This window comes from Nelusetta ayraudi, unplaced genomic scaffold (genome assembly GCF_046127955.1).
Source record: "Nelusetta ayraudi isolate G7.1 ecotype Tasmania unplaced genomic scaffold, CSIRO-AGI_Nayr_v1 ptg000017l, whole genome shotgun sequence".
NCBI lineage: Eukaryota > Metazoa > Chordata > Actinopteri > Tetraodontiformes > Monacanthidae > Nelusetta > Nelusetta ayraudi.
In genome coordinates this window covers 1249379-1277313 of record NW_027466067.1, presented here as the reverse complement: position 1 = coordinate 1277313, position 27935 = coordinate 1249379, and the positions used below count along the sequence as shown (strand labels likewise).

The 27935-nt window shown below is 41.6% G+C and overlaps 3 protein-coding genes across 5 annotated transcripts; 2 read left to right on the top strand and 1 right to left on the bottom strand.

The window, feature by feature from the left end:
- Positions 1 to 219: 219 nt before the first annotated feature.
- On the bottom strand, positions 220 to 13549 carry spryd3 (SPRY domain containing 3). Of its 2 annotated transcripts, XM_076024575.1 has the most exons (11): positions 13397 to 13549; positions 11857 to 12003; positions 11634 to 11709; positions 9851 to 9975; positions 9137 to 9269; positions 7905 to 8093; positions 5285 to 5434; positions 1478 to 1535; positions 1035 to 1154; positions 805 to 938; positions 220 to 601 (listed from the first exon to the last, which is right to left on the bottom strand). In XM_076024575.1, the coding sequence occupies exons 2-11, from the start codon at positions 11982 to 11984 to the stop codon at positions 467 to 469; spliced, it is 1248 nt and encodes a 415-aa protein (XP_075880690.1). In that variant the 5' UTR covers positions 11985 to 12003; positions 13397 to 13549; the 3' UTR covers positions 220 to 466. The 2 variants fall into 2 exon arrangements, with proteins under 2 accessions (XP_075880690.1, XP_075880691.1); XM_076024576.1 differs by lacking the exons at positions 11857 to 12003; positions 13397 to 13549 and having other exon boundaries at positions 9851 to 10004; positions 11634 to 11711.
- Positions 13550 to 15142: 1593 nt separating this feature from the next.
- LOC142887145 (insulin-like growth factor-binding protein 6) lies at positions 15143 to 17325 on the top strand. Its single transcript, XM_076024502.1, has 4 exons — positions 15143 to 15621; positions 16168 to 16199; positions 16293 to 16412; positions 16509 to 17325. Exons 1-4 carry the CDS (start codon positions 15294 to 15296, stop codon positions 16611 to 16613), a joined length of 585 nt encoding a protein of 194 aa, XP_075880617.1. The 5' UTR covers positions 15143 to 15293; the 3' UTR covers positions 16614 to 17325.
- A 1649-nt stretch (positions 17326 to 18974) lies between these two features.
- LOC142887052 (phosphatidylinositol 5-phosphate 4-kinase type-2 gamma-like) lies at positions 18975 to 26815 on the top strand. 2 transcript variants are annotated; one of them, XM_076024369.1, is made up of 10 exons: positions 18975 to 19171; positions 19270 to 19367; positions 20399 to 20495; positions 20917 to 21066; positions 22251 to 22397; positions 22751 to 22789; positions 23609 to 23722; positions 23828 to 24083; positions 25003 to 25106; positions 25240 to 26815. In XM_076024369.1, exons 1-10 carry the CDS (start codon positions 19019 to 19021, stop codon positions 25318 to 25320), a joined length of 1239 nt encoding a protein of 412 aa, XP_075880484.1. In that variant the 5' UTR covers positions 18975 to 19018; the 3' UTR covers positions 25321 to 26815. The 2 variants fall into 2 exon arrangements, with proteins under 2 accessions (XP_075880484.1, XP_075880485.1); XM_076024370.1 differs by having other exon boundaries at positions 19049 to 19175.
- Positions 26816 to 27935: the final 1120 nt, after the last annotated feature.

The following is a 27935-nucleotide window of genomic DNA, read 5'->3' as shown; positions in this document are numbered from 1 at the left end:
GCAACGTGCAACTGCAGAGAGCCGCTTTCGCGACTACCCGGATGATGTTCGGTCGTTAACCTGTTGTGGTTGTTTAAATGTCTTTTTGAACATGGATTTTGTTCTACTCTACTATGTAAGAGGTCGTTTTACTGAATGTAAAACTTCAATTAAGAAAATAGTGTCTTACCGTCCTTTGGTTTCTCGTTAAACCGTTTGCTTAAAGAGCCCTTTTATTTATTTATTTATTTATTTATTTATTTTGGCACGGCACTGTGACATACGCAACCCGTCATTTCCAACCGTGCACAGACTTCCCATCCACTGGAGTTCCGTTTTCAAGTACAATGGTGAAGCCTGAACGCTGCGGAGGTATTGGGGCGAGGACGGGCGTGGGGTGGTGGGGAAGGGAGGGGGGCAAGGATTCACTGTCGGGTCCCGTCCCTGCTCTGTTTTTGCACAACTCACTTCCTGGTTCCTCCTCTACTCAACCACTCAGCGGGTGCAGGTCCACCCTCACCTTCTCCCCGCTGCTCATCATTCCAATGGTGGGGAACAAGCCCCCGACAGGTAGTCTCAGCTCCCGGCGGCCCACCACCTTCCCGTTCCGGGTGAAAAACACCTGTTCAACCCAGGAGCAGCGTTAGCATTAGCGTTAGCATCTCTTTTACGGTCTAAACGGTTTTTTGTTTTTACCAATATTGTTTTCATTGTTTATTTATGTATTTTAATCTGTGAAGCACTTTGGGTTGCATTTTTTCTTTTTTTGCATTAAAAGTACTATATAAATAAAGTTTGAATTTGAATTTATTGACGCCACCTTACCACGACTTTCCTGGCGTCCGAATCCTCGGCCTCGGCCTCCTCCTCCTCTTCCTCCTCTTCATCTCGGACGTACATGTCGTTCTGCACCTCGTTGGGTTTGGGGCTGGCGTCGAAGTCCCAGTCGTCCGCCTCGTCTGACAGAGACGCGCGGGGGGAAAAAAGAAGAACGTGGGGCGCGTTGTTTTGCGGCACGACAGGGTGCGACACACACGACACGACACGACACTCACCTGCGCTGTCCTGGCAGAAGTCGCGCGGGAACATGATCCCGCAGCCCATGATGTCCCCTTCGAAGCAGCGCGGTCCAAACGGGACGCCGACGCCGCTACCATGGAACAGCTTCCCGTCATCTGGAAGGCATCAGTTTTGAGCGCGCGACCTCTCACGGTGCTACAAACATTTATACAAATCTTTTTTTGGACTGAGTCACTGAGTTCTTTGGACCATTTGGACCATTTCAATTCTGGACACAATTAGAAGTCACAGTGGACCTCCATAATTCAAACGGCAGGAGTAAACCAGAAACAGACACAAAGGAAAACATGTCTCAAACTCCCAGCTACGACAACAAATACTTGGGAATTGTGTGGATGGTCCTTGTTAACAGTGTCCAGGCCCACGGCGAGGAGAAGTAAATATTGCCAGTGCTCGGTCAATGTGCTTGCGTGCTCACCTGCATGATAAGCAATAGAGCCTCTGCTCCAGCCTGGGTGTCTGTTTTTCGGGTAATCCTGCACATCGAGAGAAGATTTTATTATTTTTTCATTTTATTTATTAAATAGATCAGCAAGAAGACCGAATCAACTTTTAATGCACAGTGGAGGGAAAACTTCAGACAGGCGCTGAAAAGACTCAATACGAGTCCAATACAAGTTAATACAGATAATGTGTTTATACATGATCTGATTTTAAACAACAACAACATAGAAAAACAAAACAACTGATCATCTTTACTGATGATGGCACAAAAAAAAAGCCCAAACTGTATTGACTGAAGTTGAATGATTATATTCTAACCCGTGTCAAGACATATTGCGTCAAAGATGACAGCTTTTCATTCTGAACTCTTTGAAGTTTTCCACTACAGTTTAGTTTATTTGGACCAACTTACAAAACTGAAACATATTTAAATCTTGGCAATAAACAAAAAAAAATCACGGCGATCACTTTGATCACGCCCATCACTGATCGGTGCTTTTCTATAGCACCCATCACAAAAGATAAACCTAGAATAAACCAAACCCAGAGGTGAGGAGCTGCTGCGGCGACGCCTTCGTCCTGGCATTTGCTCTTCTTTTTATCGTATCTTTAGAGCAAGGTGGAAGACTGCTGACGTCACGTTGGGCATGATTTCAAGATTGGAAGAAAAAATATCAGCAGCGGGAAAAGACGCAAAGTCGGGAGAAGTTGTAATAATTTTCCTGAATCTTCTCTGGGGCGACCAAAAAAATAAAATGAAATAATGAAAGCGCCTCAACAAAAGCTCCTTAATCCAAAACGCACTGCAGCTACCAAGCGGGTGAGACAGTAACTATCGACTATTAGACCGAGACACAGGGAGACACTGTTGTTTTGATAGTCTAGCAGTGAGAGGTAATGCTTCCCATCAGCAGGCTGATGCGTCTTGGACGGAATACAACCTCAGGAATGGCCCTTTGACGGATTTATAATGCTCCAGCAGAACCACAGACACACTGAAAAAAACATTTCTTGGAAAAACGTCAGCAAAATGATAGTGCGCCGTTCTGGTTGCCATCTGACCCGGGGGCTCAACAGGCCAACACACGGTAACTAATAGCAGAGGAGGGAGGTGGGTGGTGGTGGTGCAGGAGCTGCGTATTAATGGCGAGTGCCATCGTGACTGGCAAAAACAGCAACGTGGGAGCAAAACGTGGCCCTGAAGAGACGGCCGACCTTCGTGACAGCAGCCTTCGCTGGTCTTCTTTTGATCCAGACGAGTCTGCATTCGATTTATTTGCATGTATATTTTTGAGTATTTGTTTTTTAATTGCAAAATGTATTCATATTATTGATATGATTTAACCTTACTTCTGTGAAGAGTAAAGTGCTTGAAAAGTGTTATTACAACAATAATAATAATAATAATAATTTTTATTATTATTGTTGTTATTATTATTATTATTATAACAGGCACACATGGTCAAATGATGCATCCTCTCTGTCACTTGTCGCCCTCTTACTCTAGTTGCAGATTCGAAACATGTGAGTGAGCCATTTAAGGCAACGCCTTACAGTTTTTCTACCTAAAAGCGGTGGCCAAAATAATGCTCAACGCTCACAGACATGTAACAAGGAGAAAGACAAGCCAGCCACCGGCACAGTGGCCCTGGCTGAGCTGACATGGCACCGTGTGTGTGTGTGTGTGTGTGACTGAGGCCTGTCCAGATTGGATTGGATTGAATCAGCTGCCCTCGTGAGAGTTGGGCAGACGGACGAACAATGTTGTTCGATGGGGACGATCCTGCAGCCTCTGTCACAATTTTGAACAGTGAAACATCAAAAAAAAAAAAAAAAGGCAAAGACCCTCGCACATCTATTTCCATGGACGGTGCGTCGACAATACATAACCACAAAAAGAAAATAGAGGAATATAGAAGAACTTGCAACTAAAAGATCTGAATCGGTCTGGAAAAATCAAGTAGAATATACCTACTACATATGTAAATGAGGACAAAACCAAGGGACACATAGATAAACAAGCCTGGTGACACAAACATATGTGGCTGCATCTTCCATAGCTGGGCAGAAAACCCCATAACAAGACTTAAAAATTGTGGTTATGTGCTGTATCTGTCGTATTTATGTCATTTTTTTAACTGTGATCATTAGCCATTACCTTTAATTAGGACCTGGTGTATCCAGTCACGACAGCTCAGTATTCATTGTACTGTATTTTCGTTTGTTGATGCTGTTTCCACTGATTGCATTTTGATATTGCTGATGTTTAATTAAGTTCTCACATTTGTGGGAAAGTGACTGGTTGGTGGCACGCAGCCACTCCTTTTTAAGTTGGCTTCCTGTGTTGGCACAAACATTTGCTTGACAAAGGTCTATGACCGAAACGTCGTAATAAAATTCTGCAAGTTGGCACCGAGTGCAGGAATTATTTTTGCACGTCAGCGGGACATAAAATGATTTCTTAAAGGGCTGGTCCAGAATGTTGGACATGGGACCTCATTTCCAACTTAGCCAGTGTGCCGTTTAATCAGTGGAGACCGTTTCAACACGTTCATGCAGTCCTTCTACAGTACTTTAGCAGTTTGCTGGTGCTAGGCTAGCGCAAGTCAATGGTTTCTGCTAGCCTGTTAGTGAAATCAATCTTACCCACCCATAACACTATCCATGTATTTGGGGGCAACAGTGTCTCAGCAGCAACATAATAGTTGGCAGAGGGCTACGGCAGCGGCGGACTAATATTACAGTTTCAGATTCCATCACTGCTGAGAAACTAGTCCCTCAAAATCTAATGTGATCAATACAACGCAAGGGTAGTTTTATTTCTAGCATTATTCTATCAACGCAGACATTTACATCAGTAATCTGCTGTTATAATTTAATTCCTCAGGTGTTACTGTGGAGGTGGTAAGATTGTTTTTAATGGCAGGCTAGCAGAAAGCATTGACTTGCACTAGCCTAGCACCAGGGAACTCTGCTTAAACTAGAGGACTGGATGAAAAATGCTGAAACGGTCTCCACTGAGAAACGACACACTGGCTAACGAGTAAATGAGGTCCTTAGTCCCGAATTCCGAAGCAGCCCTTTAACTCCAGTACACTGTGTTGTGACCACTGGCTGTTCCTGTCAATCCTGAGGCGCTTCACACTTTTCATTACCTTTCCATTATCCAGTACAGTGAAAGACAGAGAGGGAGAGAGAAAGAGAGAGAGAGAGAGAGAGAGAGAGAGAGAGAGAGAGAGAGAGAGAGAGAGAGAGAGAGTTTGAAAAAGTAAGTGAAGCAAAAACACGAGGTAGTTTTCCAGCAGGCATCGTCCATTAGCACGTAAGCGGAACAACCTGCTTTCTACGGGCTCGCAGATGTGGGGATGAAATAAGACAATATTTATTCCATTGTTAGCTTTTCCTCCTTTAGTCATCCACCACTTAGCAAGACTGGAAACAGTGAGAGCAGTCGTGAGTAGGGAGATGACGGACCAAGTGCGTGCGCGGGTGTGTGTGTGTGTGTGTGTGTGTGTGTGTGTGTGTGTGTGTACTCGGAGTGCAAAGAGAAGACTTCAGTGGTTCAAATTTAAAATGATCTTGTTATTGAGCATGAAAAGCTGCTAAAATACACATTAACACTGGCTCTGCTTTTATATTTCTGACTGTTTTTATTTCATATTTTAGTTGGCATTAGCTTCCCTGTATCCACCATTTTAATTAACTCAACGCTAACTGACGGGACTGAACAGACATCGGCAGGGGGGAAAACAGTCAGTGACTAAATCAAAGGGATATTTACCCTGCCCGCCAGTCCCAAAGCAATATAGCACTTCTCTCCAGCATCGGTGATCTCCAGTTCGTAGTAGTGAAAGCGCGTGTTGAGAGGCCGACGAGCCTGAGCCAAGCCCACGTCCACGATGCTCTTCCCTTTCCCTGTGTACTCCAGGAGCTGTGGGGAGAACACACAGGACGACAGAGCATCAAGGAGAGCCGAGTCTGCCACGCGCAATAAATCACTCACTTCTAACGGCAACACTCGTTCAACCACAATCAAATTGTTACCCACTTAATTTTTATTTTTTAAATGGATTATTGTTCAAAGGAGTTGTTAGCACACATAGAATACGTTGCCTATTAAGTTGTTTTTTGTTGTTTATTCCTTTTTAAATGCACCAGTAATCACCCACCAGATGCAATGATTCCATGATGTGTGAAGGTGAAAGGTGACGTTAATTCATCAACAATATCTGGCGCTAGAAGAAACAAAAACAAACCAAAAGAGCTAAACTACTCCACGGTGCATATAGTTGCAGTATGTTTACTATACTTATTAGTGCCGCTTGTCGTGAGCTACATGTCAAAGTCAGACGGCGCTAATGACAAGGTGGCTGGCAAGGTTCAAAGGTTGTCAGGGAATTACTCCATTAACGTTTTGACAACGTCGGATAAATAAATGGCTTCACCTGTTGTTTTTTCCCTCCGCGGAAAGAGCGCTCGGAATTAATCATCCGCCTGCCGCCGCCGTCTTTCGGGACAAAAAGCCAAGGCTACGGCAACAGAAAAGTTGAATAAGGTCTTCGCCACGCTCGGCCAAAACACAACCAAATCACAAAAGCTGAAAGCCTTGATAAATCAATTTGCTCATCTCAGCTGGCGCGGCGATCTGTCACCACGTACCTGGCACACAGGGATGCAGTGGAAGTTTTGCAAGCAGTCATAGCGTGTAGGACAGGGTGAACCATAACGAGTCGCGGGCGACCAAACATGCACAAACACCTTCAGGGCAATTTTTTTTAGATTCAACCAACGAACCAAACCTTGTCTGCCTGTCTTTAGACTGTGGAAGGAAGCCAGCGCGCCCAGAGGGGAAGGACGCCGGCCCGGCGTCAACATGCACACGCCGCACAGACACTCAAGAGTGACCCTCATAAAAGTCAATAACTGCGTTACGAAACAGGCCCGTTAAACTGGCTCGACTCACATCGACTTGTGTTTGTTTAGACCAGATTGAAGAGTGACATGTTAACAATGTGTTTCTATTAACTTCTGCTCCAACACGCACACATGCAGAATCTTCACTTTGACACGCAGTTCCCACTTCATTCGTTTAGGCTCTATTACACTGTTACGACACGCTGATATTCAGGCAGTCACACTGGCCAGCTCGTCCCTTCACTCATCTATCTGGCCAACCTGTGTCAATCCATCTTCATTTGCACTCATGGGCCTTTTCCACCGGCACCTACTGAGCACGACTTGCTTAGTTGATTTCTGGGGTTTTCCATAGATGCTGTTCCAGCGTTGCTGATCTATTTGAACCAGTCAGGGTTTCCCTGACAAAAATACACCATGTATGATTTATTTAATTTTAGGAACAGAATAGAATAGATAGATTAATCCCACATTGGGGACAATGTGCATGATTGCAGCACCGATATAGTGCAAAGAGAAGAAAAACAAAATAAAATAAAAATATTTATACAATAAGACAGGAAAACACAGATATTTATATCTTTTGGACAGTTGGACTATTTACAAGCAAACCCAAAATGTACTAACATACCAACACTTGTCTTTGTTCATTGAACTCATTTCTAATTTTGCTTAAGATTTGTTTGACAATGCACGAAAAACAATTAACTACTAAAAACATGCTTTTCCCGCAACCTCCCATGCACAGGAGAAAAACAAACCCGCAACGATATCATCATCTTACCGTGTAGACAACCACTCTGAGCAGACGAGATTGTTTAATCAATGGCTGCCATTAAGATCACTCACTAAAAAACTAAGCGGGGCCTCATCTTGCAGCCAATATCCAACCAAGTTTGTGTGCGTCAGTGTGGTTTGTGCGTCAGTGTTCAACTCGTCTGCTAGGCCCAATAAATGCCTGGACTAACACACACTCACGAGTGTCAGCGAAAATCAAAATGAACAACACTCCAGGTTATTGTTTAAACAAATGAAGAGAAACTCCAAACAAAGCAAAAGTCACCAGGATGAGCAATTCCAAAAAAAAAAAAAAAAACAAGAGCGGAGGGGCCAAGACATGACTCTGAGCTCAGATCAGCTCACGGTTGGCTTGGTAGAAGAAGCAAGATTTTGTTCCCAAGAGGAAAAAAAAAAAAGTTTGGTTAAAGGTCCAGCGTGAACAATTTTTAAGAAAGTCCAACAGTGCGTTGGGTACTCAGGTCACTGTCAGGCCGGTTTCCTTAAAAGATGGTAGCTAACTGGGAGCAAGAGCCTTATTGTTCCATGTATATTCTGACATACTTTATATGAGAACCGTTCTATGGGTAGAAAAGCCAAATGAATTTATTGTACTGCAAGTATACCTCCTGTATTCACGTATATCTGGGCAGTGTGCTGAGCTTTTACCAAAAGAAAATAATAAATCTTTCAGTGTGACCAGGACTTACTGTGCCCGTGACCCTGACGTCGTGAAGACGGCCCCAGTCTTCTTCGTGACTGTCCACTATCATCTGCCCGTCGTCTTCATCCATTCCCCACTCGGCGTTCAGGTCCAGCAGCACCTCCTCCCCGAGGGAGTGCATCCCCACGGCGGGGAAGAGAGAATCAGGGGCTGCCGCCACATCCACGCTGCCAATCTGGGCACATGAAAACACAGAGGAGTTGGTGAGGGATGACGAAGAGCAGGGAAGTGACGCAACTGAAGCATAACATGTACTGGTTGATTAACGTGAAAGAAATGAAGCGTATGCAAGTGACGCAAATGTCCTCAAATGTTGTGTTGCAGGAAAGAGAAAACTTGTTTTTCTAACAGATAACAGAGTCGTGCAGGAAGCCCACAGAAGAAGAAGAGTTTGGAAGGAGCAGTGAATGTATGCAGGTGAGGGTGAACTCTCTCTGCAGTGCAGCGTATTAGTAGAACGTGACTTAACAACCACTGCAAGAAGGTTCAACAGTCTCAGAGAAATTAATGGGGTCCAAGATGCTTTATTGTAATCTCAATACTACCAACTCTGTCCTATAACCTTTTTTTAGGTAGTACTTGTCTGCCATTAAGGAGTTTGTCCAACCAGTTCACGTGTGTTTTGTGGATTTTGAGAGAGATTATGGCCGTGTTCCCTGTGACATTGTGTGGTAGTACGGCACCTCCAGTAGGAACCCATCCAATCCCTGTGCCGATAAAGTGGGAGTCTGATCGACGCCAGCGCCCCCAGACAGCGCTCAACCAACTTCACCGCTCTTTGACTGGTGTCTGCGTGAGCATTGTAGTAATAGAGGGACAGTTTGCTGCTTCGACCGGAGCGAGAGCAGCAAAGAAAAAAAAAAAAGACGAAATAAAAATGCAGCTGCGCATCAGAGTGGCTCAGGGCCACAACTAAATCGTGAATAGATTTTTACTAGAGGCACCACGAGGCTGAATGGACAAAAAAAACTGAAGCTCTAACTCAAAGTGTCAGGGAAAGAGAGTGAACCTGATGTAGGTATAATGGAGGCATGTTAATATTTCATAGTTAGTAGATTTGGTGAGGGGGGCAGTAGCTTCATACCAGTGGCAGTTTGTCTCATCACACAGATAGTTATTAAGATGCTGAGGCTGATATAAGGCGTTGACTTGGGAGCCAACTGTGAAAATGAGGAAACATGCATGAAGGGAAATGTCATCCGACCAAAAAGCACTCACTTCCTTGCCATTTTTGGTAAAAAACACTGTTAGCTGTCCAACATCAGAGTCAAAGGACAATCCACAGCCAATTCTGTCGCCTCGGCAGCACTTTGGGCCAAACTGTTGTCCCACCGTGTTTCCATTGTAAAGTCTGCAGGCACAATGGCAGGAGAGCGTCAACAGATTATCACCGGCTGTCTTCACGATCAGATTGTGCAAACGGAGGGACTGATAAAGACGGATAAAGAAACGTCGGTCTGACACACCTAGAATTTGCATGATAAGTTCAAATATGTTTTAAGTCAGAGGGACACAAGCTTCATTTCAAGCTTTAATCTTACTGCAGATATGAGCAACAATGTTGCAGCTTAACATTTCAATCAACATAAAAAATAATGAAGGACGAAAAAGGACAAACGCTGACGCTTGGATCACATGATTTTTGGATATCCACCAACATGAAGAGAAAGACTGATATCGAATCAATTCAATATCGATTAACAAACAGCATTTTTCTTTTCTCTTTTTTTCCCCCTTTCATTTTAAAACAGACTTCAACTACATTATAAGCAAAGTACTAAATGTGAGCATATTGAAATGCCAACTGCTGCAGCCACATTGTTAATCACTACCATTATCATTATTTAGTATAATATGTGCATTATACTTCATCATCAACATGATATTTAAAGAACGCGTTCAAGTGTTGCCTAAAAAGCCCTTCTCACATACTTGCCGTCGTCGGCATTAAAGGCCACCGAGTGCGGCAGCCAGCCGGGCTGATGGTCGATCTTGTAGAGCTGCGGCACCAAACCCACGGCGATCATCCCCCGCACTCCTGTGTCAATGATTGTCACCTGCAAGACCAACAGCTGTCACTATTACACTGAAAACACAAAATGGGACGGAAATAGAATTATATATATATATATATATATATGTGTGTGTGTGAATTGTCTGTGTACATCTTTGACATTCATACAAGTGCGCGCGCAAAAGAGTGGCTTTTTCTAGAATCTGACATGTTTACAAAGATACTGTTATCACTGTTTGTTAATGTGCAACGTGTCTGTTTAAATAAAGTGTTAATTTAATAATAAGCATCATTATTAACTCCACAAAAAAGGATTATTGATTTATAAAAATAAATTGTGAGAGGGACAGACTGATTTAGTGGATAGTTGAGCTGTTAATCACACATCAGTGCGAGTTAAATGACCAGGAAGGATTTTTCCATTCAACTTAAACCAACTTCCCTTGAGAAATGAAAGGCTGTGTCATGGTGCAACACTTTCAAACTTGGCCTTCACGGTTGTTAACATGACTGAAAAGTGACTGTATGACATCACCCCAAGGGAAACGTACACAGACCAAGTGGAATCAGACGCAGCGCTGGCAACCGGAGAAGGAAACGTTTAAATTTGCCGTGACCTCAGCGTCAGAGCTGTGAGCGGGAAGGACTGATGTCCCTTCTGTCGACGCTGGACAGCACGCAGATTACTGCCCAGAATACATTCTCAACATGCACTCTATTGTCACATAGTTGCTCGCGTGCCTGTTCACGCAGATGGCTTCCGCCCATCTGCGACGTGACTACCATACAGTGAGTCACTATAATGAAACTCACATGAGTAAAAAGGTTGAGAGGGATAGTTATTGTTTCACGACACGCCAGACCGGCGGCAGGAAGTGCATTTTGGGCAAGTTTTAACACAGTTTATTCTTGGAAACTGACACGGTCTCGGGATGTTTGTGGACGACCTCCATCGACAACAGCCACGGAATAAACACATCAGCACATGGTTTGGGATGAGCTGCAACTCATTTGGCTCCACGAAACCTCTTTGTCATGAGGTGGAACTAGAAAAAACAAAAAAAGGCCTGAGGTACACCCATCGAGCAAACACAAGAGCTCAGACTAAAACCTGTGTTTTGGAATATATCTTGCGTTTGAGATGTGTCGTGACATCTTTTTCTTTTGTGGTAAAAGAGGATTAAAGTAAAACCTCCAAAGTCAACACAAAAGGTGTGTCCTAAAGCCACAACTGTAACCCGAGCAAAAATATAAACACGATCACAACAACCTACTTAGGTAACAACAAAAAATGTTCCTTACAGTTAAGAGGAGGAGGAAGGTTAACGTCAAAAAAATATTTCAGTTACTGGAAGTGACGCAGTTCTTATAATTGTGAACTGCGCCGTAAGACACAAAGTGTCAATCATGCCTTTGAACCATAATACAAGCATAAGTAAATGCATAAACTTAAGTGCATATCAACGGCTTTGAATAGAAGCAGCAAGGAAACACAAGGAAATAAATAAGGGTTTATTACAGTTTTCATTTGTATGATAACTGTAGTACGGTGTAACATAGCAACAAAAAAAAAGAAAAACACTCTGGACACTAAAAAAAATGTAATAGTTTTGTGAGCCCTGAGTTTTGAGTCCTCCAGAGGTCAGAGGATGTAATGTTAACAGTCACTGAGTCATAGAAAAATAAATGGCAATCTCCTACCTCATAATAGCGATTTCTCCTCGTCAACGGCCGTGCTGCCACAAAACATCCAACTTCATCTGATTGTCCATGATACCTAAAAGGGGTAAAAAAAAAACAAAAAAAAACAACAAAAACAAAAACCAGCTGAAACTATGACAACAGTCAAAATCAGAGTGCAAACTGACATGCAACACTGACATTTTTGGGGGAAAATGGAGAAATGGAATGGAAATGGAGTTACCTGAGTCCGTCTCCGACTCTCAGCATCCTTCGGAGCCTCTCTCTGCATCGCAACGGTCGCCCTTCCCTAATTTCTCTAATCCGCCGCCTCCAGTTTAAAAAGCGATAGTGAAGGTTTATATCATCCATGTCTGAAAATCATAACAGTCTAGCACACAGGGAAACAAAAATAGATATTAGGTTGTTTTTTTTCTTCCCCAGATCATAATCTCGAAACATCTCAACAATACAACTTAATCTGAAAAAACAAAATCTTCAGTGCTATTCCGAGGTTCATTTGTTTATTATTTCTCTAATTACATATTTCAGAATTTGTTCAGTTCACTATCATCACAGGTAGTTAAAATAAAACAGTTGAAAAGCAGGATAGGTTCAATCAAGGTGAACATGTGGTAACAGCCCAGGTCCTAACTTAAAAACACTGCAAACAGTTTGACCACAACATGGTTTTGCCTCGTTGCCTGACAACAACAAGGACCTGGGTTTGAACCCTCGACCAAACCCTTCTTGTGAGGACTTGACTTGTTTTTCCATTCCCATTTAATCCCACACTCCAAACAATCAAAGGTCTGAACGTGAGTTTCTTGTTCGTGATTTGTGATGGTCAGGTGTGTGTGTCTTTCACCCACACCTGCGACTCAAGTATAGACTGGTTTTTATGTTAATAAGAGGCTTCCACACTCAATGATTTGTTTCAAGTCTGAATTTGCCTGAAGATACTACGAAACTACATTACGATTTTGGACACACCAGCGTGGGCGAAACTAATGATTATTGATTAATCTGCAGATTATTATCCCAGCGCGCCCAACAACCGCTGAATCCATAAACAATGTCAGGGAAAACATTGCAAAACCAAGCGATATAACCCAGCCATCGAACAAGTATACAGCCTGTGCGCAATACCGGAAGTAAATATGTCACTTAAATAGACGACGTCATGAAAAATATATTCATAGCTGATAAAGCCAGTTTCGGCTTTAGCCTCTAGTATTTTTATTACCAGACATAGCTGCAATATGTAAGAGGACAGTCAACGTTTAATTCATTAATTTCACTCGAGTCAAACGTGACATTTTGTGCTTCTATTTCACCTGTTTAAAGCTAGTGCTTCGTTAGGCTGGTAGCACTCATATGAGTTTGAATGCAGACAGCCTGCTACTATTGTCTGTTGTTCCACGACAAGCAGAGTAAAAGGGGGAAAACACAAACAGGCTGCCACTGATTTGGAGGAAAAGTCAACGCCAGCCAAAGTTCGATTGACCAACGCGTATGGCTTTGAAGTACAACGCGCTACATGTTGGACAACACGAATTTGCGACGTCATACTGGTATATTTTACAATTTACTGATTAAAGAGTCCACCATAAACGCAACATCGCATTTCCACAAACTACGGACTGGACTGTGTGGGGCTAGCTGCATTTGTGGCGATTTACATATGCTGTGTTAACAGCGGACAACTTCTTGTAAATGTGATTCGATCTCGGCTTTTACACTAACAGTTTGACACCTCTTTTGTGTACTAGACGGCTCCTTACTGTTTGAAAACTTGTAACGCGTCGTCCTTTCTGCTTTTCTTCCAATTTTAAGGAGGCGAAGTCTGTCACTTTACGTTCAACCTGAGTTACCGGAAGTCCCGCCCACACCAGCCAATCACTAGACGGAACAAAAAACAAAACTAAAAAAAAAACAAAAAACAAAAAAACAGACTAGCGTCTTTAACCTGTGCAGTGCCACGTTCGCGTGTGTGAATGCTTCCGCCGATATGCAGTGCACTTCGTGTCTACACAGAAAAATACATTGAACGATTTTTACGCAAAAAATGTACTTTTTGATCAGCGTATAGTTGCAATTATTATTATTATTATTATTATTATTATTATTATTATTATTATTATTATTATTATTATTTTTTTTTTTTAAATATGAAGTGTTTAGCTTAAGGTGAATAGACGTTTTCTCAGTCGACACACTAGCTTACTTTACCTATTCTTGTTTCTGTATTGTAGGGTAAGTAAATACCGCGAGAAAATCAGGATGCTCTGGTGCCAGAGCATTTAACAAACGCACTCTTAACATTTTATATATTATATATATTGCTAATATGTGTTAAAATTCCAAGGTTAGTGGCTTAAACTTAAAAGTAACGAACAAACAACACCCCCATACAAACACTCATATACAAAAATCGACCGGTTGGACATTTAAAAACATTAGGAGGTCTATTTCATCACATTCAGGCACGAAACCATGAGTTCAGTATCGCCCACAGATGCCCGATACACGTCATGGCTTTAAAGGACAAACCATTCGAGGCTCCTCCTTGGAGATATTCAAGTCTACATACACTCGATCTATTTGTATTTGGCTGCATTTAAAACTACATGGTATTCATCTCAGAGATTAAGCCGTCAAAACTGGACATTAATACATTCAGTTAGGAGACTTTCAGATCATTAAATTCACGTCTCCCAAATGTAATCTGTTTGTGACTCACAGACAATGGAATTTGCAGGGTGGGACTTTTTGCTTGTGGCTATTAATGCCTTAGTCATCCAACCCTGAGTGGCACTCCTTTAGCTCATTGTTGTCTTCTGAATGTTTAGCCCTGCAGTTATGGTCTCTGAAAGCACCATCTGCGAACAAATTGTGTGTTTAACAGTTGTTATTTCAAGAAATGTCAAAAAAGGATGAAATGGGTGGAAGTACGATAGGAGTTCACCCCATTAGTTTTATTACCTGAAGTATTTTTTTTTTGTGCAAAAGCTTGTTATCGCATCTGTGCTTCCCTTAGGTTTTAAAATGTGCTGAAGACTGATACACTAAAAGTCCAATAAAGTTCTGTTTTACTCTTTGAATTTACTTTTGCTCTTTGGTGGAAGTTATTTCGGTCTTCACCTTTGTCAGATACAGTACTTGTGACCTAGAGTGTAAGTCTCTTTTATTTTTTTTCTTATTTTATTCTCTCTTATGTCTGCTGGTCTATGATCAGTTGATTACATAAAATACCACCTCTGTAAATAAATTACCTTCAAAAAAGGCAGACAAGTGGTGGAGCATATGCAGCAATCACTTGTGATTTATGCAGGTGTAGAAAAATTACTATCCTTTAGGATGACTGACAACAAATGGTATGAGCATGCGTGACTCTTGTGTGTCTTGTGTGTGTGTGTGTGTGTGAGTGAGAGAGAGAAGGAGGGAGGAAGGGAGGGAGAAGGGGGGGGGATAATATTCTCCATCACCCTCCCATACCTTTCCCCACTGGTTTGGGCTCTTTAAAAGCTGCAGCCAGCACTGACTGTCAGCCTCATTATCGCTTGGTTTCAGGGAATTTCTAATCCACCTCTTTTTTTATATAGACACGAACAGTAGTTGGCGTATTTTTGTTGAAATTCATCTCAGAATTGCCGAGGTGACTGGATTTGCCTGTGCACGATGTTTCAGTATCTAAACCTCCTGCCACTGCTGCTGCTGCTGCTGCTGCTGCAGCTGGATCTGACGCGCTCGCTGCCGCTGACCACAGCGTCCAGGGAATGCCCCACCTGTGTTACAAAGCCTGCACAGACTCAGGCGCCCGAATATTTGAATGGCACGTCTTTGGGCATCGACGAACCTTGCGGGGTCTACACTATGAGCTGTGCCCCAGGACTTCGGTGTGCACCTCCACAAGGTGAGCTGGGGCCCCTGCGTGCCCTGTTGGAGGGCCGGGGGGTATGCAGCAACGCCAGCGGCGTTGCCCCCACGCAAAACACCCGGACAGCAGGTAAGAGTCACGCTGGGAAGATCCGAGTGAAGTAATTGTTGTCACTGTGGCTGCCCTGGTGCCGTATTTAAACATAATTTTCTCAACAGCTTTTTTTTAATCTGTTTTTCAACGATGTCTCAATTTGTTGCGTTTTGATTTTAATCGTTTTGGATTTGAACGTGAAAGCACAGGCAGGCAGTTGCAATGTGATCACTGGGTTAGTCAAGGCAGCATCTCAATAAGGAAGCAGACCTGTGCTTACATGCAGACTTGTTGCTGCTGGTAATGCTGTTGCGTGAAAACATCTGAAAGAGAAGATGAAATCTGACAGCAGTTGGCACGAAGATGTCATGGTTTAAAAATATGTGTTTGAAACAATTAGTCTGAAAGGTTGGTAAGATGTTCATGGTTTCATAATTCTCATCTCATGATGAGTCAATAAATCCATGAGTGGGATAAAGAAATTAATTAGAATTCATTTTTCAGCCGTAAAACCTAAAGCATCTAACTCTCTATTTGTTTATTTAGAATAATGAAATGTGTTTGTGTGTCTTTACTTGACAGGACTACCTGTCACAACCGAAGATCCAAATGAGGTAAAATCACTCTCTCAAATTAAGACTAATAACTTCACACAATCGCTCATGAGTGATGCACATTGCATGAACTGACAACTCTCTCCCCAACAGGCTCCATGCCGTAAGCTGTTGACGACGCTCATCTCTGATCTTGAAGCACATTTATTTGATACCCAGCATGATATCTACATGCCCAACTGTGACAAGCGAGGCTTCTTCAGAAAGAAGCAGGTAAGTGTGCAGGGCAAGATTACAGTTGTAGCCGTCGACATTTGTGTCTGTGTGCCTGCCAGAACCGTCTGATGTCTTTGTGTTCTGCTGGTGCAGTGCTGGTCATCTCGGGGTAAGCGACGTGGCAAGTGCTGGTGTGTGGACATGAATGGAATGATGGTCGCCTCGAAAGGCAAACAGAAGGGCAGCCAGGTTTGTTAAAGGCCATCCAACATGGACTTTGGTCTCCTGGTCTGAGTGACTCAGGAGACAGGAGCTCCATCAGAGGCATGAGACGAAGATGAAGGAGCTGCAGCACAGTCTCACGTTTCTCTCTCCAACAGTGTCAACGTCGGATGTAACTCTGTCCCACTGCGCCCTCTACTGAACAATTTTGCGGTGTTTTAATGCAGCGATCCCCCATCTTATCCCCGCCCAGAGTTACAGCAAGCTCTGACAGGATGATTATCCAGAAGTCTGAACCTGCTATCTAATACTGAAACACTGACTGCACCATCTGCATTTCATATCAACAACCAAATTTGATTGAGGCATCTTATTTATCATATACTTTATATTATATAAACTGCTTTTGTTATCTGTTACTGTAATTATTGTATATAATCTGTAAATGTATTGCTATTTATGGTATTTTCAGTATGATTATATTTATTTTAATAGTAATGGTCCTTATTGCAAGCTTTAAAATCTAAAATTTTCACTTTCAGTTTGATGGGGCGGCTCTGTTTTCCTTATAAAGGCATTTATATGGTTTCACAAATCATCTTCTGCTTTCATTTCATTACCAAGGAGTTAACAATAAACAAAACATTATACGCATGTCTATGAGAGCCCTCTCTGGATTTCTGTGGTTTTTGGGGACGGGGGGGTAGGGAGGTATTTTGTAATGTTCTTGCCTTTGTATTTTTTAATAAAATATTTAAAGCACACTTCTTTCTTAGCTTTTATATATTTTCAATAAAATTAAATCACATGAACAAAATACTAATTTATAAGAAATACTAACTTACAATATATATATATATATATATATATGTATATATATATATATATATATATATATGTATATATATATGTATATATATACATGTATATATATATATGTGTATATATATATATATATATATATATATATATATATATATATACATATACATATATATATATATATATATATATATATATATATATATATATATATATATATATATATATATATATACATATATATATATAAATGCCTGATAATTAGGCTTGTTTTTCAGGTACTCCACTGCAGATGTGTCGCCAGTAATTCTCCTGGGCGGGACCTGTGACTGGCTTGCCCAGGAGCATTACTGGTATATAAAAAAAGAAAAAGTAAAGTACTTTTTATTTAATCCCAGCTCATATAACATAGGAAGTAACAGTAAAATAAAATTTTTTGACCACTTGTTACAAGTGTTTAATTTATCTGTTTGCTAACTGCTGAAACAAGTTGAAGGAAGTCTCCTTGACATAATTCACACTTCACTCCTTTGCAAGTCCCTGTCCAATCCTACGTTAGCAGCGCAACTTTGCCTCAGACATCCCTTTGTTTCAGCTCTGCCACTGAGCTTAACCAGTGGACATTTCACTCAGGAAAGTGCTACTGCTAAAGTGCCATTCCTGCCTACACCACTGCTCCTCTAACTCAGACTTGCAGAGTTTTCTGTCCCTTTGCATCTTTCAGTGCAGACCTCTTTGGGAATGCTGAACCATTAATGACCATTTTTTTCACCCTTCCTTGCTCAGACAGAATAGACAGGTAGTGAAATCGTCTTTCTTATTGTCTTAACTCCTGAGTGTCTGAGATGAAGTGACGACTAATCTAGAGGTCCGTCTTGCTCAATCAACCAAGTGTGACTGACTGACTTATTTTGGTGGTGATTATTCACCATTATGCTCACAATATTTATTTTAGGAAAATAAACACTCACCAGTCACTTTCTCAGGTAGTACCAGCTGCCTAATAAAGTAGCACTACCACTCACTGTATAATTTTCTCTCACACTAGAGATGGTCGTGCTTGAAAATCCCAGTGGAGTTGAGAAATACTCTCACCCTGCCACGATCAAGGTCATTTAAATCGCCTTTGTTCTCCTTTCTGACACTCGCTTTAAACATCAGTATGTTGTCTTCACCATGTCTGTTTAGTTGGTGCCATGCAATTGGCTTCTTGGCTATGTGTGTGTTAACAAGCAATTCAACCTTTGAACATATAAAATATAGTGAGTGTATGCTTACATTCTGTAGCTTTCTAAGAATCGTGCATTTATCTGTATATATCTAAAAACTTTAAATAAAAATGCGGTCTGTGATGCCTTTAAACTATTCTGTGAGGGCAGTGGGGATGGCAAGAGGTCACATGGTAAATCTCAGGTCAACAGCATGCACAAGTTGCTAAATGTGCTAAAAGTGAACCTGCGCCTGATGCCCTGCTCTCTGACGTGTCCAGAGCGGGAGGTGTTAACGCAGGTCTCACAACAAAGGCGGACTTGAGCGCTGCTTTACATAAACAGGACACCACCAACCGAAGGAAAACCAGAGACCTCGCTCACACGCAGCCTGTGGGTGGGAGTGAAACCATGTCCTCTCCTCCCGCCGCCGCTCCCACAGCTCTCAGCAAGCTGGCGTCCAAGAGGAAGACCAAGAAGAAACACTTTGTCCAGCAGAAGGTGGAGGTCCTGCGAGCCAGCGATCCTGTTCTGAGCGTCCTGATGTGGGGGGTCAACCACTCGGTAGGTGTGTTTCCCCCACCGTCGCCCCTCCATACATCCACCCACCAACCCACCCAGCCTCATTTTACTCAAGCATCTGTTCTCTTGATCATGCGCAGATTAACGACCTGAGCCAGGTGCCCGTGCCCGTAATGCTGCTGCCAGACGACTTCAGAGCCAGCACCAAGATCAAAGTCAACAACCACCTCTTCAACAAGTACGGTGACTGCTGCGCCTGCAGGGGGACCTTCACTCTGCACTTTATCAGCCTGCAAGCTTCTTATCAGAGCCTGCAGACCTCTTTTTCGGGAACAGCGATTCACTTCTGCACTAACAATGGCAGATTTTGTGCCCCCACAATAACTCCAAAAAAAAAAAACAGCCCCCAAAAAAGATGAAGGAAGTAATTATTTGGCTCGTCATGCGCTATGCATAATCGCAAGGGAGGTGATGTGGAAGAATGGGACAATGGCGCAGCAGAGCGGAGATGGAAGTGCAGCTGTTTGTCAACAACAGGGAGGTGGCCTTTGTGAAAAGTTGCGTTTGAACTGCGCTCGTCAATTTCATTTTCAAAAGAAAGAAAAAAGATAATGGTTCAGCAGGCTGAGTTGGTTGTGCCAGTTGGCTGCTCAACAGGTCTGGTTTTTAAAAGTCAGTGTATGTAGATGAGGAGAGCTGAGCCGCGTACTCAGTCTGTGTGCAGGGCTCACTTTCTATATGGATGGAGGAAAAACTTGAGGGGCTTTCAATAATCCTTTAATCCATTGAGGAATCCAGGTCGTGAAAAGACTTAGTCAAATGGAGTTGGGAAGAACGACCAAATATGTTTTGTCAAGTGAAAGTGCAGTTTCCATGGTGAGAAATGATTTTCTGTTGCTCAGTGTGGGGAGAGGAGGACGGGGAAGGAGAATTCAAAATGATGCTTTTTTTATATATATATATATATATATATATATATATATATATATATATATATATAGGTGTGCACACACACGTGCACGCAGGAACACAATTATTCTAGCAGTGTACAAGAATGTATTTCTGCATTTTGGCTCGGAGCATAAACCACACAACAGCTGTTTTATGCTTGTGGTAATTGATCACATTTGGGTGTTATTGTTGTTACAATACAATATAACACAACCACATTTTTGTTCGGGTCCTTATGTAGCTCTCAGCAGCAAACCAAGCTGCAGACATTCGTTTTAGCTGAACCCATCTCCCACACTTTTTTTCTTTTTCCCTCAGAGAGAATCTTCCAGGACAGTTCAAATTCAAAGAATACTGTCCGCAGGTGTTTAGGAACCTGCGGGAACGTTTTGGAATTGAAGACCAAGATTACCAGGTATGATTATAAAAAACATTTGGCACAGCAAAAAAAAAAGAAGCCCCAAAACATTTTACGTGTGCAGGAAACAAACACAACAGCAAAAGGAATTTACAGTACGTTACAGCACGAGAGAGATTCAGGTGGAAGAAACACTGGTCACACAGACTGCCCAGTGTTTTCATGCCTTACAATTAGAACTCGAGTCTCCTGAATTTGAATGTGGTCGTGTGATATTTGCATGGAGCAGGTGGCAGATGGTGACATCATTCAATCTGTAGAGAAGACATACGGGCTCCGCACGTGCGGCCCAACTGACACAAGTGTTTTTCAGGGAATCAGTACAAAAAAGAAAATAAGGACACAACTCTCACGTTTAGGTGTTGCAGATTGCCTGTATCTCATCTTGTGCCCAGACATGACATCTTCTCACCAACAGGTGTCACTGGCCCGCAGTCCTCTGCTCAAAAACGAGGACAGCAACTGCGAGGGCCTGCTGCTGACATCATATGACCACACCTTGGTGGTGAAGGAAATCTGCAGTGAGGAAGTGGAAGAGATGCACGACATTCTATCCGAGTATCACCAGGTAGTACAGATTCTGGTTGGACTGCTCCAAACGGTTCACACAACTGAAAGTGTAAATCCAGAATTGTTTACGCCTGCAAGGTTTCTTTTGACCTTTATTCTTTGCGGTTGCAGTTCTGCATGTGCAGTAAATCTATAATAGTATTGTTGAAAAAACCAGCAGCCGGAACTAATACTCCCCCTTCCACATCTATGATTTTTGTAGTAATAGTCATAGCATTTCTCAATGCTCCATTTTTCATTTAGCCCATAATAATTGAAAGAAGTAGTAATAAAAGTACCAAATGTAAAATATATTTAACGTTGGTGCAGTCAGTTTTCTACAGTTTGTCCGACAATCTATAATTGCAAGTTTTCAGATCAGCAGAAATTGGAAAACAAAAAGCGATGATGACATGTTTTCTGTCCTTGCTTGAGTTGATGTCAAACTAGACAGCTAGTTAACACGTGAGACCATCCAATGAAAACTGAAGCTTGGAAGTTTAAGGTTGTCATTTTTTTTTATTTATTTTTTTTTTACAGATTTCCTTGCATTTCCATCTTGAACAGTGTGGTTGAATACACTCTCAACTTTTGTAAAGCTGTAGTCAAACATACAAACAATATAATCACCATCAACTCTTTACAGTATTTCCATATCATTCAAATGTCAGTTAAATCGACTGTGGGCATCATTCAAACACTCACAAACACAGCTAGGCTATATCATTTCAATGAAAGCAGATCTCTGTAGTTAGCTGACAATTGTACAAAATTACACTACACATGGCAAATAGCAAGCTAGCTACTTAGCAAACTATGATTAGCAATTCTGTAAAAGGAATCAAAACTTTTACTAAATATAAAAATACATCGTCAGACAATAAATAAGCACGTCAGTATTGACTCACAGGCATATAGTCTCCAAATATTGCCATTAACAAGATGCTAAACTGTACACACGATCTCCAGTCTGCACAACTAAAATGGAACGTTAAATGGAATGCTAAAAATGGAATAAATTAGACTATTTAAATAAAACAAAGTATAGTTCCAGCACAACATGTCTGTAGGAGGCCTGTGAACTCTGATTGTATGTCCTAGTCTGGTTTCTCCTGGAGACCTCCCTGTTTTGATTTAGTGGTGACCCCAGGTGGGTTAATTGGTTTCCTTGATTTTCCACCATTCATTGCTGCTGTCTTCTAGTATATCGTCACCTGCCATGGCAACACGCTCCTCCCTCAGTTTCTTGGTATGTACAGAGTCACTGTGGAGAGCGAGGACACCTATCTGTCAGTCATGAGGAACGTCTTTAGCCACAGACTGCATGTACATAGAAAGTACGACCTCAAGGTAAGATGGTGTGATTTTTACATACAAAAATATGGAAACACATTTCCTGTATTTGTCAAATATTTTTTTACACAGCTACCCATACACAGGCATTTGCTGTTTATACAATTTAATAATTTTTAAAAGTTGAAAAACATCATAATAATGCCTAACAATTCCATTCAACTCCACTTTTTTATACAGACACATTGACAGACTTTAACCTTGGATATATTGGTAAAGAAAACGTCACTTTCTTTAGGGGGCTCTGACCTACTAGCTGGGATAACACTAGAGAGCTATGGGAAGGTATGTGGGGTATGTGCTTTCTGCATGCTTTGGTATTAGTGATTTATAGTGCTTGTTTTCTCCAGGGGTCCCTGGTGTCTCGTGAGGCCAGTTTTAAAGAGAAGGTGAGGTCCAGTGAACATTATATTTTGCCAGGCTTTAGTAGGGTTGTTATTTTGTCCTACCCCACATTTTGACGAATACCTCATTTTTTGCAGTTGCAATCTGGTTTTGCTTGTTTGCTTGCTTTTTTGTTGTTTAGAACATTATGTAATATTACTACATTGAAAAATAATGATGGCAATGAGAATTTGTTGGTCTTTGTGGTTGTTAAATTCTGCTTCATTTGTTTCTTTCTTTCTTTCAATGTTTCACAAAAAATAGAGGTTTCTTTTAAAAGTAATACATTTTTAGTGAAAACAATAAGTGTCAATTTCAATGTGTATTGAAAAAGTGAAAATTGACATTTATAATATTAAGGAATATGTGCCTGTATTTAATGTGTTCCTGAGTCTCTATGTGGTTCGTTGCATATCAATGACGTTGCATGCACGGCTGCATCATCAATCTGCAACATCATTGTTTTTGGTTGTTTTTTTTCTAGATTTCATACATTTTGTAGATAATAAGACATTTTTAGCTTGCAAAAGATTTCAGAAAAGTAATGGAATGGTTACTTGATAAAGTAATTATGATATAAGTACCAGTTTTTGCCAGAGTAATCCCGTTACATTACTCTGTAACTAAAAAGAAGTTTAATTACGGTAGTGGATTACTTAGTAAAACATTACTCGCCAACACTGTTTGTTATGCACTATGTTATGACACAGTACTGTTTTGCCATTCATTTTATTGACTTATTTGTTCTTTCTTTGTTGTATTTTTTTTTTCTAATTTCGTGTAAAGATATGTCCAAATGTGCATAACCCCCCTCTGTTTTCCAGGTGAAGGAGCTGCCCACTTACAAAGACAATGACTTCAGGAATAGCATGCAAAAGGTTTACGTGAGTGAAGAGGAGAAAGAGAAGATTATGGACAAGTTGAGCCGAGATATTGAGGTAATGATAAATATGTATCTTCAGCTATTTTTTTTTTTTTTTAACACACAAGCATGCAGTTTCCCCATTATGCGACTCATATGTATGTGTCCGCTTGCTGTGTAGTTTCTTGTGCGGATGAGGATTATGGACTACAGCCTGCTGCTGGGTATCCATGATGTTGAGCGTGCTGAGAGAGAGGAAGAGGAAGAAGACATAGAGTCCTCCTGTGATGATGAAGAGGAGACTGACAACGACCTGCCCCTTGCCCTGGGCTCCAACTCGCCTGAGGGCATCAGCGGCTACATGAACTCCTACAAACCCATGGGGCCGGGAGAGTTTGACCCTTATGTGGATGTGTATGCGACTCAGAGTGCTGTGGGTAAGTCCTGACCAGTACATCAAGGATATTTTTAGGTGTTTTCCACCTTTTTTTGAGCCACAACACTTTTTTTTAATTAAAAAAAATAAAAATAAAAAGATCATGGCACACCACCATGGAAAAAATATTATTAATTGACACTTTTTTGGTTAATAATGACAATATAGTCTCTTAATTTATTGATACTCACGCAGTGTGGAAACTGGACCTGTTTGGATGCACACAAAGCTGATATCCTGGGAGGGATTGAGGGAGGAAAATAGGCTCACAGTCATTGTGTGTAAATCCAGTGTGTAACATTTGGCTTTATTTATGATTTTTATATTGGTAAAAGCTTAATATACTCCCCATAAATAGATAAATAAAATTGTATAATCGCAGTACAATAAAAGTAATTTAGTACTGCTACCCATAGAATGTTTTTTATATAAGAATATACACAGATCAAGGATCTTGCTCCCAGTTAGCTGCCATCTTGTACCATCATATTTCTAAGCAAGCCTGGTGTGGACAATTCAGGTCTCCTGACAGCGCATTTTGTATTTAGGGGGGAACGCTCGTGTCCTATAATAGATCAACGAAGAAGAACGTGGAAAAGGTTTCCAGGTTTGGGTGCGCAGGCCACCATAGCTTTCTGGTGAGCTCGGGAGGGGGAGGGAGAGTGAAAGATGCTGCAATCTAAAATCTAACCACTTGATGTCGCTGTTTCTTCTTCAAAATCCCCAAACATTTCATACTGGACCTTTAAAACACTCAACAATGGAATGTTATTATCATTTTTAGACCAATTAAGTGAAATTAGATTATTTTTCACAGCACACCTGACATTATCTCACGGCAAACTAGTGGTGGAAAAACACTGCGCTGACGTGTGCAAATCGGTATCAGTCACCAAACTGCCAAACTGCCTCCCCCCCAGGTGCCCCCCAGCGGGAGGTGTACTTCATGGGTCTGATTGACGTGCTGACGCAGTACGACACCAGGAAGAAGGCGGCGCACGCAGCCAAGGCCGTCAAACACGGGGTGAGACGGCAGGAAGCAGTTTGGAGATCTTCACCTTTCTCAACTGAACAGTGTTCATCTTGTGAGTCCTGTTTACGTTGGCGTCGTCTGATGTGTCTGGCTGTGACTGTGTCTCTCTCTCTGTGCTTCGCAGGCAGGAGCGGAAATCTCAACGGTTCACCCGGAACAGTATGCGAAACGTTTCAAAGAGTTCATCGCCAAGATCTTTGCCTAGCGCACCGGCCCTCTCCAGTCATTATTGTTATATACATTATTATGACCGGTAGTTAAATGTATTTGCAAATAATCTTCCAAATAATATATAAGCACATTCAAAAAATAATTAACGTTTAAGTGTGTAATATTTGGAGATTTTGAAGAAGAAACAGCGACATCAAGTGGTTACATTTTAGATTGCAGCACTCTTTCAATTATGTCCCCTTAGGGACTCTGTATCCTCCCTCTCCTGAGCGTGCCAGTGAAGTACAGTGGCCTGCATACCCAAACCTGGAAAGCTCGTCCACCTTCTTCTTTGTTGGTTGATTTGAGGGCGTTCACCCTAAATATGTCATGTGTTGTCAGGCGCCCTGGATTGTCCACACCAGGCTTCCTTAGATATGGCAGCTAAATGGGAGCAAGACCATTGTTCTACATGTATGCTTACATATACATATAAATGAACTGATCTATGGGTAGGAAAACCAAATTACTTTTATTGTACTGCATTTATACTCTTTTATTCATGTATTTATGGGCAGTACATTAAGCTTTTACCAATATGAAAATCGTAAATCAAGCCAAATATGTCACACTGGACCTTTAAAGCTATGTGATTTCTTTAATCGCTGATAAAGTCTGATAACGTCTCTCAGTTTTGTGCTATTATCGAGTTTTCATCCAAACTGGCCTCTGGCCTCATTCCTCGTGTTCCAACTGTGTTCAGGCTGCCCACTGTCTTTGTTTGAGCCCTCATGCTGTCAGTAGTGACTCCTCCTGTGATCAGAGGACGTGATGGAGGCCGACTTCAGTCAGCCACTGTGTCTGTAGCTCCTCGGCTTTGGGAAACGTTCCCAATACTTCAGACTTACTAGTCGCACAAAGGCTAACTTTGTTTTCAAAGGAGAACACATTGTGATGTCGTAGAGCACAACCAACATAACTCTACATACAACATACACATAGTTGAGGTACATCAGCTGTAGAATAGAAATATATTTCCTCTGTCTCCTCTGTCTTAATTGCTTGAATTTCTGCGTCTTGCCTACTGATATGTTTTGGAGTGAGCTACATTTTTGTCTCATTTCTCTATTGATCTATTTTGGGGCCTTTTGATCCATTCTAGTAAGACCTTCATACTTTTGTTTGCACATTCCCCTGTGACAGTCTCAAAAATCTGCCAAAACCTCTGTGAGAGTTGGCTTTCAACATCCATAACAGCTATAAATAGTTACCTAGTCTTTGTAGGAATGTCACTGTTTTAGCTTTTTTTCCTCCTTTTTGACTGCAATATTTTCTTTGCAGTGTCAAAGTCTTGAGTAAACGGGAACAATATGTCAGTAATAAGAGAAGAAGTGCAGTTCATAGATTTCCTCGGCTCAGTTTAAAAGTAAATTGTGGGTTTTTCGTTTTGATTTTAACAACCAGATTTTAACAACCACATTCAACCACAACTCACTCAATGTGTCTTTTTGTCGACACTGTCGGTGCTGGGTGATTAATTAAGACCTGAAAATCTTCTCTAGTTATCCTTTTTTTAAATGAATTCCCTTTTTAGAGTGCCACATTTGGTCAGGTCATTCAAATCATGATTAGATTTTCTTTTGCTTGTTGACTTCAACTGACTCCCCTTTTCCCCTTCGCACCAGCTTGCATCATTCTAAAAACACTTGTATAGAAGCGCAGAAATTATTAATTTTAAAAGTTGATCAAAGAGCTTCTCTGAGAAACTTCCCAGAGAAAATGAATCACACTTTGTTTTATCACCTCCCGTGCCTCTTAAAGAATTAAACTGTGCTTGGTTTCAAAGGAACCATAGATTTCAGATTGTTCCCATGCTAACATGTGGATGTGGATGAAAGGCAAAATGTGATTAATTGAACACGGTGTTCCTCCGAGTTTTACCCCTTGGTGGTAAAACATTTATATGCAGCTTATTTATTCCCTGTCTTCTGTCAGTCTTTCCTGGCTTTAGATCTTTGAATCCACTTAGTCGGTTATTATCAAGACTTCACTTTGAGCAGCAACGCATACAAACAGCCCCCTCAGTGCCTTAGCGGAAACCTCCTCTTGGGTGCCTGAATGGGAAATGATATCGAACATGATCAAGTGTCTCTTTGGTGCCCTTTATGTGGGAAAATGTGCAGAGTCATAGTGTCAAACAGCCTGTGTCAGGACCTTTGTGGGCCTTTGTGCACCTTTCAAAGTCATTTGCGTCCTGGGTAGTATTTTAATTACTGAGTTGTGATAGAACACCTTAATTAATGAAACAGTTTTAGCACAGCCGAGGTGCGTTAATGCGCCATAATAGGCACGGGGAGCAGCTGGATTTCTTCAATTCAAGGTCTGCACTGTCCTCACTCAGTTATGCAGGGTTGCAATTCTGAAAATCAACTTCCCATTTGATCCCCCTTTGTCTGTGCGTGTTTGCTCAGAAAAGCCTCTTGTCTGCTGCCAGCCGATGACAGTGAAACTGTCGCAGCAACGGCATTGTTGTAAGGAGCCCATGACTTCAACCTAGAAAAAATAAATAGGTCAAAGCCACCAGGGGCTTTAATAAGAACTGGTTTGATCCAGAAGATCCCGAGTTCAAAGGCTTTTTGAACAGCATCAGCTTGGTTTTTAAATATGGAC

Excerpts from the sequence above, each read along its gene's own strand:
- spryd3 (XM_076024575.1), bottom strand. The coding sequence starts at position 11,984 with ATGGATGATATAAACCTTCACTATCGCTTTTTAAACTGGAGGCGGCGG. Across the intron at positions 1,536-5,284 it reads CTTTGGGACTGGCGGGCAGG|GATTACCCGAAAAACAGACA; the intron begins GTAAATATCCCT and ends CTCGATGTGCAG. Across the intron at positions 939-1,034 it reads CTTCTGCCAGGACAGCGCAG|ACGAGGCGGACGACTGGGAC; the intron begins GTGAGTGTCGTG and ends CGTCTCTGTCAG.
- LOC142887145 (XM_076024502.1), top strand. The coding sequence starts at position 15,294 with ATGTTTCAGTATCTAAACCTCCTGCCACTGCTGCTGCTGCTGCTGCTG. Across the intron at positions 15,622-16,167 it reads GCAAAACACCCGGACAGCAG|GACTACCTGTCACAACCGAA; the intron begins GTAAGAGTCACG and ends TTTACTTGACAG. Across the intron at positions 16,200-16,292 it reads CAACCGAAGATCCAAATGAG|GCTCCATGCCGTAAGCTGTT; the intron begins GTAAAATCACTC and ends TCTCCCCAACAG.
- LOC142887052 (XM_076024369.1), top strand. The coding sequence starts at position 19,019 with ATGTCCTCTCCTCCCGCCGCCGCTCCCACAGCTCTCAGCAAGCTGGCG. Across the intron at positions 21,067-22,250 it reads TTCTATCCGAGTATCACCAG|TATATCGTCACCTGCCATGG; the intron begins GTAGTACAGATT and ends GCTGTCTTCTAG. Across the intron at positions 22,398-22,750 it reads ATAGAAAGTACGACCTCAAG|GGGTCCCTGGTGTCTCGTGA; the intron begins GTAAGATGGTGT and ends TGTTTTCTCCAG.